This window comes from Anastrepha ludens, chromosome 3 (genome assembly GCF_028408465.1).
Source record: "Anastrepha ludens isolate Willacy chromosome 3, idAnaLude1.1, whole genome shotgun sequence".
In the NCBI taxonomy this organism is placed as follows: Eukaryota; Metazoa; Arthropoda; class Insecta; order Diptera; family Tephritidae; genus Anastrepha; species Anastrepha ludens.
Genome location: NC_071499.1, coordinates 41,603,094 through 41,612,967, shown reverse-complemented (window position 1 = coordinate 41,612,967; position 9,874 = coordinate 41,603,094). Strand labels below are relative to the sequence as shown.

The following is a 9,874-nucleotide window of genomic DNA, read 5'->3' as shown; positions in this document are numbered from 1 at the left end:
TATTTTTGACAAATCAAAATATTTTCATCGATTATTTTTGCTTCTGTAGGAGGCTCTGTGCATGCCAAGCCAATGAAGAAGGTGATAAATTAAAAATGTATTCCTGTGATACTTAAAAATGAATTATAAATGTGGGGCATTGCCACATATGCCCATACAAATGCATAAAATCCATAAGGTCAACCGAACCCGACAAAACAGCTGACTGTCATATAAGCACTCATATCCATCATCAGTGTTCTCATTAAACTATACATTTTCATTCTAGCCATGGGAAAGTTCTGATAGTTCCTCTTGCCGGTGTGATATTCAATCTCTCTTTTACCAATAGAAATTTCTTATAACTGAGAAATATATCTACTATGCTCTAAAGACAAGGCAACTAATTATTTTTATTCTTACAATGTAATAACTGCCGACAACCAAACTCCTCATTGTTGTCATCACAAGCTACCCAGCACTAATATTCAAACTTCACATTTTTGTTACCAAAAAGTAGTCAGCACTGATATCCAAAACTACTCATTTCTCGTATTATAAAGTCATCAGCACATGTGGCCCAAACTACTTATTTCTTATAATACGTCCACATTTAAGTAGATGATCTGCTTTTTCCTGCTTAATTCCCAATCAGTAATTAAAAAGCGAGATTTCCCATACAAAATTTCTCTCCCAAATCTGAGATTGTAAAATAATCCAAGATAATAACCATACTTTCTGACATACAACCCTGTGTTTTCTGTGTAATAGATCATTATTTTTACTAGTGTAAACAAAAACGTGAAAGTAAAAACTAAATAAAATGGATGTCGCCAAAGAAAACAGGTTTGTAGACATAATTCTAATAAAATGTTTGTTAGCTATTTTTAACTATGCATTCATATTACAGAAAAAAGCGAGTATCCATAACTGCTTTGACCTCTTATTACATATTAGAAAATGTTATTACGAATTTCGAATACGTATTGCTGCCATAATTTTTTGAAACATTAGTAGGCGTCGTTTACGGATTTCCTCCATCTGTTTATTACTAGCAGCCAGTTGCTCAATTAAATTAGTTATTCCTTCTCCTTGTCTTTTCTTCGTATTGTGAATAATAATTAAACAAGTCAAAATATTCCACCAAAGCAATTTTTATGAAGAAATGAAGATTATTTTTCATTAGCGCTGTTAAAGTGTGGAACTCATTACCTGACACTGTGAAAGCTGGACTTTACAGATTTAACTTCAGGGTACAAGTCAATAATTACTTTAAAATTGTTTGATTGCATTAAATTAGGGCATTAAATTTCTCTCTACATTCTCTAATTACTACTTTTGCTCTTTCTTCTCTAAATCCTTCTTTTCTTTTCCTATTGCTTCTTTTCTTCTTATTATTATAAAAATTTAAATTTAGATTAAGAAACTTGTATGTTAAAAATATTCCAGTTGTTTATAATATTATTGAAGTACTATTAAAAGACCTTAGTCTTACTATTTATATAAACAAATAAAATAAAATAAAATAAATAAATGAAAACCTTTCAAAACAGCCTTGACAGCTGATTGTCAATTTTGCAGGTAATCTGCCATATGTGAACGGGTAGAATAATTTTGTGGATTTATTGGTAACTAATTCATATATGAGCGTAGTTTTAGGTTTTTTAATACAAAGAAGGTGTAGACGTGGTGCAATACACTTCGAGGAATTTTATGTCTGGTAAGATTATTTCCAATTGGACAGTGAAACTTACAGCCTCTGGCGCCATCTACCGGCACTTATTAGTGCTGCCACCTGGTATACATTGCAATGTATAAGAAAAGCGAGTAAAATAATTGTTAATACTTCACGTTTAAATTATATAAGCAACTAATCACATTTTAGGTCATTCGTTACACTCAATTATTCATTACTTATCCCGATTTACTAATTTTTTCATTGCTTATTCCCCAAATGCCCAGTTATTTGGCCAAAAAAACCCTTACACAAAATGTATTCGAGAATCTTTAATATGGCAACATTGTGTTGCATCGAATCAGCCTGAATTTGTTCAATTTCGCGTTGCATTCAATAAAAAAGTGTAATTTTTTTATAAATAAACAGCGCAAATGCTAAATGGAATGGTGTGAATAGGACAAGAAGAAGTTGCATTTGTTCCGAAATAAGAGTCAGATGCCTTCCAGTGAGCCTCAATCGATAAGAATGGACAGCGGTGGGTACTTGATTATTTTGTGTCCACTTGCAGAAAGGAATTTGATAAACTATCGCCTTGGCTGTGTTTATGTATTGGGTGCTCCTATTAGCTGGTGTTAACCGTTTCTTTAGTTTATTATTTTCATGGCTGTCAAATGTGCGGGTGGCAAAAATGTTAAAACGGTAAATTTTTAGTAGCAAACATTTTTTTTTTGTTTGTTCGTTTTTTGAAGTGAAGTATAAACCATTTCCTCTGTTTTCCAATTACCTTGGGGCAACTTAACCTCAATTTGTGTACAAGCGCAGCTCCAAGAACAAGCGATACACTAACTGTGCACTACGTGTGAGTGTAATTGAATCTCACTTGGGACAGCTGCAGTAAAAGTGGCGTTTTATATGTTCATTGCGCTCATAGCAGAAAAATTGAAATATCAAAGGATTGTTAATAATTCATTTGTGGTGCTTGCAGAAATTGTACGCAGTGAAGTCAGTAAGGAGCGATCCGGATCGACTCAAGCCGCTGCATTGGATAATGCCGGACAAGAACTACTCGAAATACGCAAATTGCTGTGGGGCACGGCCATACGGGTGGATGTGTTTCGTCGTTGGTCCCAAGGTTAGTCCATATATTTGCTTAAAATAAAGCACAGTGACTCAGTGCAACAATAAAGGTGTGGTTATCTAAAAATAAACGTCTTTGTTTTAATTTTAATCTGTAGGCTTTGAATTTAGTGATACAGAACCGTCTGCTTTGGTGCAGAAAGAGGGTGGACCATGTGCTGTGATAGCGCCCGTACAGGCAAACCTATTGAAAATTCTTATTATGGACACGCCAGGTCATTTCCTGAAAGACGTAAGTAAAGTAAATGTACCAATTAAAATCACATAATACCACATAAAATTGTTTACGATCTTTGCAGCTCACGGAGGATAAATGTCGATGTCTGTTAATACAGGCATTATGCGCCATCCTGAGTAAATGTTCTGCACAACGCTACCGAATTGTCACGCTTCCAATGGAGACATGCAGCGAAGCCAAAGAAGTCAATACCGCAAGTGACATTCCAAATGCTAAGCTTAGTACTGCTACTTTGGAAGAGATTGTGACTGAACCTGCCGATGCTAGTATACCGATGTCGGCAACGGTGCGTATAGCAGAGGCACGTGAAGTCTCTTCGGATGCTTATCATGAGGGATTGCAAGTGTTAAACTTTGAATCGATTGAAGAATTGGAGAAATATTATACGGAACATTGGCAAATGCTTTTTGGCCAGTACGGCGTACTGCTCTTCCTCTATTCTGTGCTGCTGACAAAGGTTAAAATACAAAAGCGTTCCATAATAACATTCTAATGAATTACCCATCTATTCTCTTGGTATAGAATATTGAAAATGTTATTTCGGAATTGTCTGATACATCTGAACCGCTAATACACAACACATACGGGTATGGATCACAAGCGCTTATCAATCTAATGTTGACTGGACGTGCGGTGGCACATGTTTGGGATAATGATCAGGATGTTGGTGGCTTAAAATTGCGCGGCATTAATGAGCAAAGTGATATTGGCTTTATAACATTAATGGAGCAAATGCGCTACTGTACAGTGGGATCATTCTTCAAGAATCCGAAAAATCCTGTTTGGGTGATGGGCTCTGAAACGCATTTGACAGGTTAGTAGAATTTGTCTTACTATATTAGAGTGGATTTATTAAATCGTAACTTTTCTTCGACGTCACAGTACTATTCAGCAATGAGAAGAGATTGGTGTCACCAGAGACACCGTCGGAGTTGGCAAGACGCGTTTTCAAGTCGTATGATCCGGAGGGCAATAATTTCATACCGGCAGACGTATTACAGGACGTTCTAGCTGCTTTGGATTTGGTTAATGAACCTGAATAGTAAGTGAAGATTTTGAAGTAACACTTGCTAATAAATATTTTTGAGACATTTAGGAGACTGGATGATAAGTTTTGTTGCACATTTTTTCAATAGCAATGAAATCATTTATTAGATTGCACAATTAGAGTTCTCACTCAGTGAGTAGTGTAGCCATAAAGGAAGCCTTAGCCATAAAGCACGTCATTGTGCACCTTAACACACGCGCCGTAACAAAAACTACGACATATATAATACGAAAGGCGGCCATCAGATCAAGGGAGGCAGTTATATTAAAGCCAAAAGTTGCTCAGGAATGCCTGGCAGCTCTAAATGATTCTAGCACCGCTGTTGTTGCGTTGTAGCAACATAAAAATCTCCCATACATATACGGGGAACGCTGCTGAAGTAACAGTCCTTGGCCGGATATAAATCCGGATCGTTCCGGTTACGTTCTGCGTTCCGACTGTCATGGGAACGTCGGCTCTGGCCAGTCCGAACCTTCTTCAAGGTCAGTCTTATACGGGTTCCGGGACATAGAGATATTGAAGGAAATTTCAAGGTCAATGAGCTAGGCAGAATGGATACTAATCTTCCACTGCTTGACAACAGAAGCAATATTGTAATTCCTATGGGAACTTGCAGATTAAGGATTAAAATAATATTCTTCAGGAGGCCGAAAGATCATGCAGTGAAAAAAATACTTGTACTACAACTCGGCTTATTTGGTCGCAAATAGATAAGAAAAGATCAGGAGAATTGCTCAAGAGAGGTGAACAGCTCGAAGGTCGTGGCTTGTGTCACCGGTCATTGGCTGTTATATATATAATATATAATTGACGCGTACACCCTTTTTGGGTGTTTGACCGAGCTCCTCCTCTTATTTGTGGAATGGGTTTGCTGTTGTTCCACAGTTTCAAGCCGTCTCCGAACAGCAGATATTTTTTAAGAGGAGCTTTTTCATGGCAGAAATACACTCGGAGGTTAGCCATTGCCTGCCGAGGGGCGACCGCTATTAGAAAAAACTTTTTCTTTATTTTGGCCTTTCACCGAGATTCGAACCTACGTTCTTTCGGAATACCGAATTTTTGTCACGCACCAACCCATTCGGTTACGAAGGCCGTTAGGTAGGCACTCTTCTAGGCTAGGAGTATTTTCGCATGAATACTGCGCAAGTTATAGAGACGAGAAAGAAATAGTAGAACATTTCCTCTAAAATTATTCCAGCTTTAGCTAGGGAAATACTCGTTTGGCTCTCTTTCGCAACTATCCGGTGTTGGGATAAAACCTATCCTACGCTTCATAAGAACGTCTAAATAGTTCCATGACGAATAAACATTGCGGCTCCCGTGTTGTTGATGTTGTAGCAGTAAGAGAAGCCCCGTCAGTAAAGAGTATATCGTCTTCGTCAGGCTCATCTAAAGGTAGGCGCAGGAAACATGCTGTTTCGACAAGTTGGGTCCAGAGGGAGAGGGGTGTTAGATGAGTGGGTTTTAAAGGGCATGTGAAAACATGGTTAGTGTTGTTGTTGTTGTAGCAGCATAAACATTCCCCATACTTACATACGGGGAATGCTGCTGGAGTGACAGTCCTTGGCCGGATATATTTAAATCCGGGTCGTTTCGGTAACGTAGAACCGACTGTCGTGGAAACGCTGGTGGAAACATGGTTAGTGTCGTGCGGGTTGCCTTCACATGTCGGACATTAGTTAGGTATGTCAGGGTCAATTCTGGATAAGTAGGAGTTTAATCTGCTATAATGTCCAGAACGTAATTGTGCCATTGTTACGCGTGTCTCACGAGGAAGCTGTAGCTCTTAATCTGCAATGGGTGGTGGTTAGACTCCTATTACGGCATTCACTGGACGCGAGCTTAAGAAGATGGTGACGGTCTCCCGGTGAATGTCGTTTATTGTCTGTCTAAATACTGTCTGGTCCAGAAGATTTCTATCAGTTTTGTCCTGGATCTGTTAAAAGGTGTCTCCTGACGTGCCTGAGAGGCGGCTCTGGCCCAGGCAGGTGTCTGCAAGGGTCGAATCTACGGTAGCACCCTAACAGGAACTGCTTGCTGAGCAGTTTGTTATGCTTCTTGACAGGTAGCATATTGGCCTCGTTGTGAAGGTGTTGTATTGGGGACATCAGGAGGCAGCCCGTCGCTGTCCGAATGGCAGTGTTTTGGCATGTCTGAAGCTTTATCCACTGCGTGTCACTAGTTCCAGACGACCAGACAGGCGCATCACAGTTTAGAACCGACCGGTCAATTGCCTAAAATGTCGATTGCAACAATTCTTTGTCTTTGCCCCAAGTGCTGCCAGCAAGCGATTTGAGGACCTTGTTGCGATTTTGGACTTTAGTGGCAATTGCGGTTGTGTGCGCAGAGAAGGAGAGCAAACTGTCGAGGGTTACACTCAAAATTTTGGGATTGTTTACCGTCGGAATTGGTGTGTCATCGACTTTTACCTTGAGAGGCAGTTTGGCCTCCTTTGTCCAGGTGGTAAAGAGGGTCGCCGTGGACTTAGGGGGGGAAGGTTGGAGATTCCTCGCAGTGAAAAAGCGAGAAAGGTCGGTGAGGTAGTAGTTGTTCAATTTGGAGGACAGGCCATCGATGTTATTGCCCGACGCCATTATCGTACAGTAGTCAGCACGTCTATGTCAACAGGGAGACTCCCTCTGGTGGCTGAGGGAGTTTCGAGATGTAGAAGTTGAACAGCAAGGGAGAAAGGACACCACCCTGCGGTACAACATGCTTTATCTTCCTCTGCTTTGATGTTTGATCTTGAAAAATCACTGACGAGTGACGACCGCTCAGGTAGTTTGCGGACTACCTCTTCAGCCCTGGCGGAAGTGTCGACTGATAAATATCATCTAGTAGCGGGGAATGGCTGACTGTGTCCAAAGCTTTCTTCAGGTCCAATGCTACTAGGACAAACCTCTCGCAGCGCCGGTGTTGGTTAAGCCCGCGGTTTATCTGGGTGTTATGGCGGTGAGTGCAGTGGTGGTGCTATGCACTCGTTGTTGTTGTGTAGCTGTATCTTCGCCCTGTCAGTGTAGTGTAATTACCGGTCGTCTTCGTCTAGCTCATCTAACGGTAGGCCCAGGAAACTGGCTGTTTCGACGGGTTGGGTCCAGAGGGAGAGGGGTGTTAGATGAGTGGGTTTGATGGGTATGTGAAGAGGTGGTTAGTGTTGTGCGGGGTACCTTCACATGCTGGACATATGTTTAGTATGTCGGGGTCGATTCTGGATAGGTAGGAGTTTAACCTGCTACAGTATCCAGAACGTAATTGTGCCAGGATTACGCGGGACTCTCGGGGAAGCTGGAGCTCTTCGTCTGCGATAGGTGGTGGTTGGACTCCGATAACGGCATTCGGGGGTCGGGAGCTTAAGAAGGTGGTAAGGGTCTCCCGATGAATGTCGTTAATAGCCTGTCTGTACACTGTCTGATCCTGGAGTGGTCTGTCCGTTTTGTCCTGGATCTCGTCCACGTAGTTGAGGAAGTGTCTCCTGATGTGCCTGGGAGGTGGCTCGGGCTCGAGCAGGTGTCTGCATGGGTGAGGCCTACGGTGACACCCAAGCAGAAACTGCTTGCCGAGCATTATGTTGTGCTCCTTAACAGGGAGCATGCACGCCTCGTCATGCAAGTGTTGGATAGGGGACATCAGGAGACATCCTGTCGCGGTCCTGATGGCAGTATTCTGGCAGGTCTGGAGCTTCGTCCACTGCGTATCACTGGTTCCAGGCGACCAGACAGGCGCGGCATAGTTCAGAACCGGTCGGCCTATTGCTTTGAAAGTCGACAGCAACATTTCTTTGTCTTTGCCCCAAGTGCTGCCGGCGAGCGACTTGAGGACCTTGTTGCGATTCTGTACTCTCGTTGCAATAGCGGTTGTGTGCGCTGAGAAGGAGAGCAAGCTGTCAAAGGTGACTCCCAAAATTCTGGGGTTATTAACCGTTGGTATTGGGTATATGCACTCGTCGGAAACCGTGCTGATGTGGGGCTGGAGCCAGGTGTTTCGTGAAGAGTGGGAGTAGGAGGGCTTCAAGTGTCTTCACTACTGGGGAAAGGTGAGTTATCGGACGATAAGATTCCCCTTGGTTGGCGGGTTTTCCAGGTTTCAGTAGTGGGACCACTCTCCCTGCTTTCCACTTGTCAGGGCAGCCGGTTCTACGTTACCGGAATGACTCGGTTTTTCCCGACCAAGGGCTGCCGCCCCAGTAAACTAGCCCTGTCTAGTGAACAGCGTTGGTTCCCATGTTACACAGCGGTGCTACAACGGACCTGTAGGGTCTAGGGTTATTTAAAACCAACTGTCCTAAAAACCTAACCTAACCTGAGTGAAGTTATTCATTAGAATATCTGCTGTGCTCGCAAACTACTATTTTTATTAAACTAAATGTCATTCTATACACTTTTTTCAGCGTCGAAATCATGCAGAAACGTCTCGATCCTGAAGGCCTACATATAATTCTTTTAAATGCATTTATGGATGAATTCTTCCCACAGGAAAAGCGTTCTACGCCCGATACATTTGATTTAATGCACTACAATGGCATACCGGGTTCAAATGAGGGCAACAAGGTGTGTTTTTGTTTTTAGTTTTATTTCTTGCAATCGTACACATGATTAGTCTGTGTTTCTCATTTTAGGTACGTTACTGCAAGGGTACAGCCATATTACTGGAAAGTGATCTAAAATCTGTGTGCATCTCAAATCCAATGCTCACGTGCTTACAAACTAAGTGGCCAAATATCGAAATTAATTGGCATGACATACGGATACCATCGTTGAATTGACGACACACTGCTCTTAACCAACACCATATGCAATAATGCATACGATACAAAATTCAAATCGCTAATATGAAGCAAATAAAATAATAATTTTTATTTTTGCCAATTTATCCAACTCTTCTCCATACAAAAGAGCAGAGCAATAGAGAAGCTACAGCACTAAATTGAAAATACGAAAATACTCCATTTTGAACAGAAGTACAAGGTAGTAAAGAAGCTTAAGAATTTTACTTAAGGCAAAATGGATTGATTGATTTTTTGGCAATATTTTATTTAACATTATTTTTCAGCACACTTAACGTTAGTTTATCATTAATTCCTATTAACTTTACTAAACACAAAACAAAATAGTTGCAAGGCAAGAAGTGAAAATATATTATTGTTCGAAAATGTGTAATTGCAATAGATTAGCGACAATTTACAAACAAATTTACTGTTCTCGCAATAAACTTAAAACTTAAACGAAAACAAAAAGAAAAGAAAAACAAAAACAAAAACAGCGTACAAGCAAGTATATGCATTCAGAAAGAAACAAGTAAAAAAATAAAATAAATGTTAATACAAAAGCAAAGCAAATTAATAGTTAATACAAAATAACAAAAAACAAAACAAAAAAAAAACATAGCAACAAAAGTTTTATTCAATTAACTCTTAAACCACTAATTGTAGTTCATCAAAATAAATTAACTAATTAACTAGCAGTACACACAACAAAATAAGATGCTTAAACACGCATATTAGCGTTTCATGTTGAAATAGACACACACAAAGGCAGCAACAACACCAATTACATGCAAGCATAGAACGCAACATGGAGAATTGCAATCGAGATAAAGGAATACTTCGGAACAAATGCAATGCAACAACAGAAACAAGAATTTACTAATTGATATTTATTTCGAAATAAACTGAAAATTTGAATTCAACAATTTGCCATATTTGGTAGCAATTAAATTTAAATATTAAATTTTATAGTATTATTTATGTAACTTCTCATGCAACTATTTATATTCCCTACTTTGATTTAATAGACTT

At 40.2% G+C, this 9,874-nt stretch overlaps 1 protein-coding gene across 2 annotated transcripts; it reads left to right on the top strand.

Moving 5' to 3' along the window:
- Window positions 1-1,986: 1,986 nt before the first annotated feature.
- LOC128857814 (ubiquitin carboxyl-terminal hydrolase MINDY-3 homolog) lies at window positions 1,987-9,603 on the top strand. Of its 2 annotated transcripts, XR_008453950.1 has the most exons (9): window positions 1,987-2,192; window positions 2,643-2,789; window positions 2,893-3,026; window positions 3,094-3,489; window positions 3,555-3,846; window positions 3,915-4,074; window positions 8,468-8,627; window positions 8,696-9,044; window positions 9,130-9,603. XR_008453950.1 is itself a non-coding variant. In XM_054093591.1 (8 exons), the coding sequence occupies exons 1-8, from the start codon at window positions 2,153-2,155 to the stop codon at window positions 8,840-8,842; spliced, it is 1,476 nt and encodes a 491-aa protein (XP_053949566.1). In that variant the 5' UTR covers window positions 1,987-2,152; the 3' UTR covers window positions 8,843-9,603. The 2 variants fall into 2 exon arrangements, 1 of the variants encoding a protein (XP_053949566.1); XM_054093591.1 differs by having other exon boundaries at window positions 8,696-9,603.
- The last annotated feature ends 271 nt before the right edge of the window (window positions 9,604-9,874 follow it).

What these genes read in the sequence shown, in the direction of transcription:
- LOC128857814 (XM_054093591.1), top strand. Translation starts at nt 2,153, where the DNA reads ATGCCTTCCAGTGAGCCTCAATCGATAAGAATGGACAGCG. An exon ending in ATTCTGTGCTGCTGACAAAG is followed by an intron (nt 3,490 to 3,554) that starts GTTAAAATACAA and finishes CTCTTGGTATAG; the next exon opens with AATATTGAAAATGTTATTTC. An exon ending in CTCTGAAACGCATTTGACAG is followed by an intron (nt 3,847 to 3,914) that starts GTTAGTAGAATT and finishes TCGACGTCACAG; the next exon opens with TACTATTCAGCAATGAGAAG.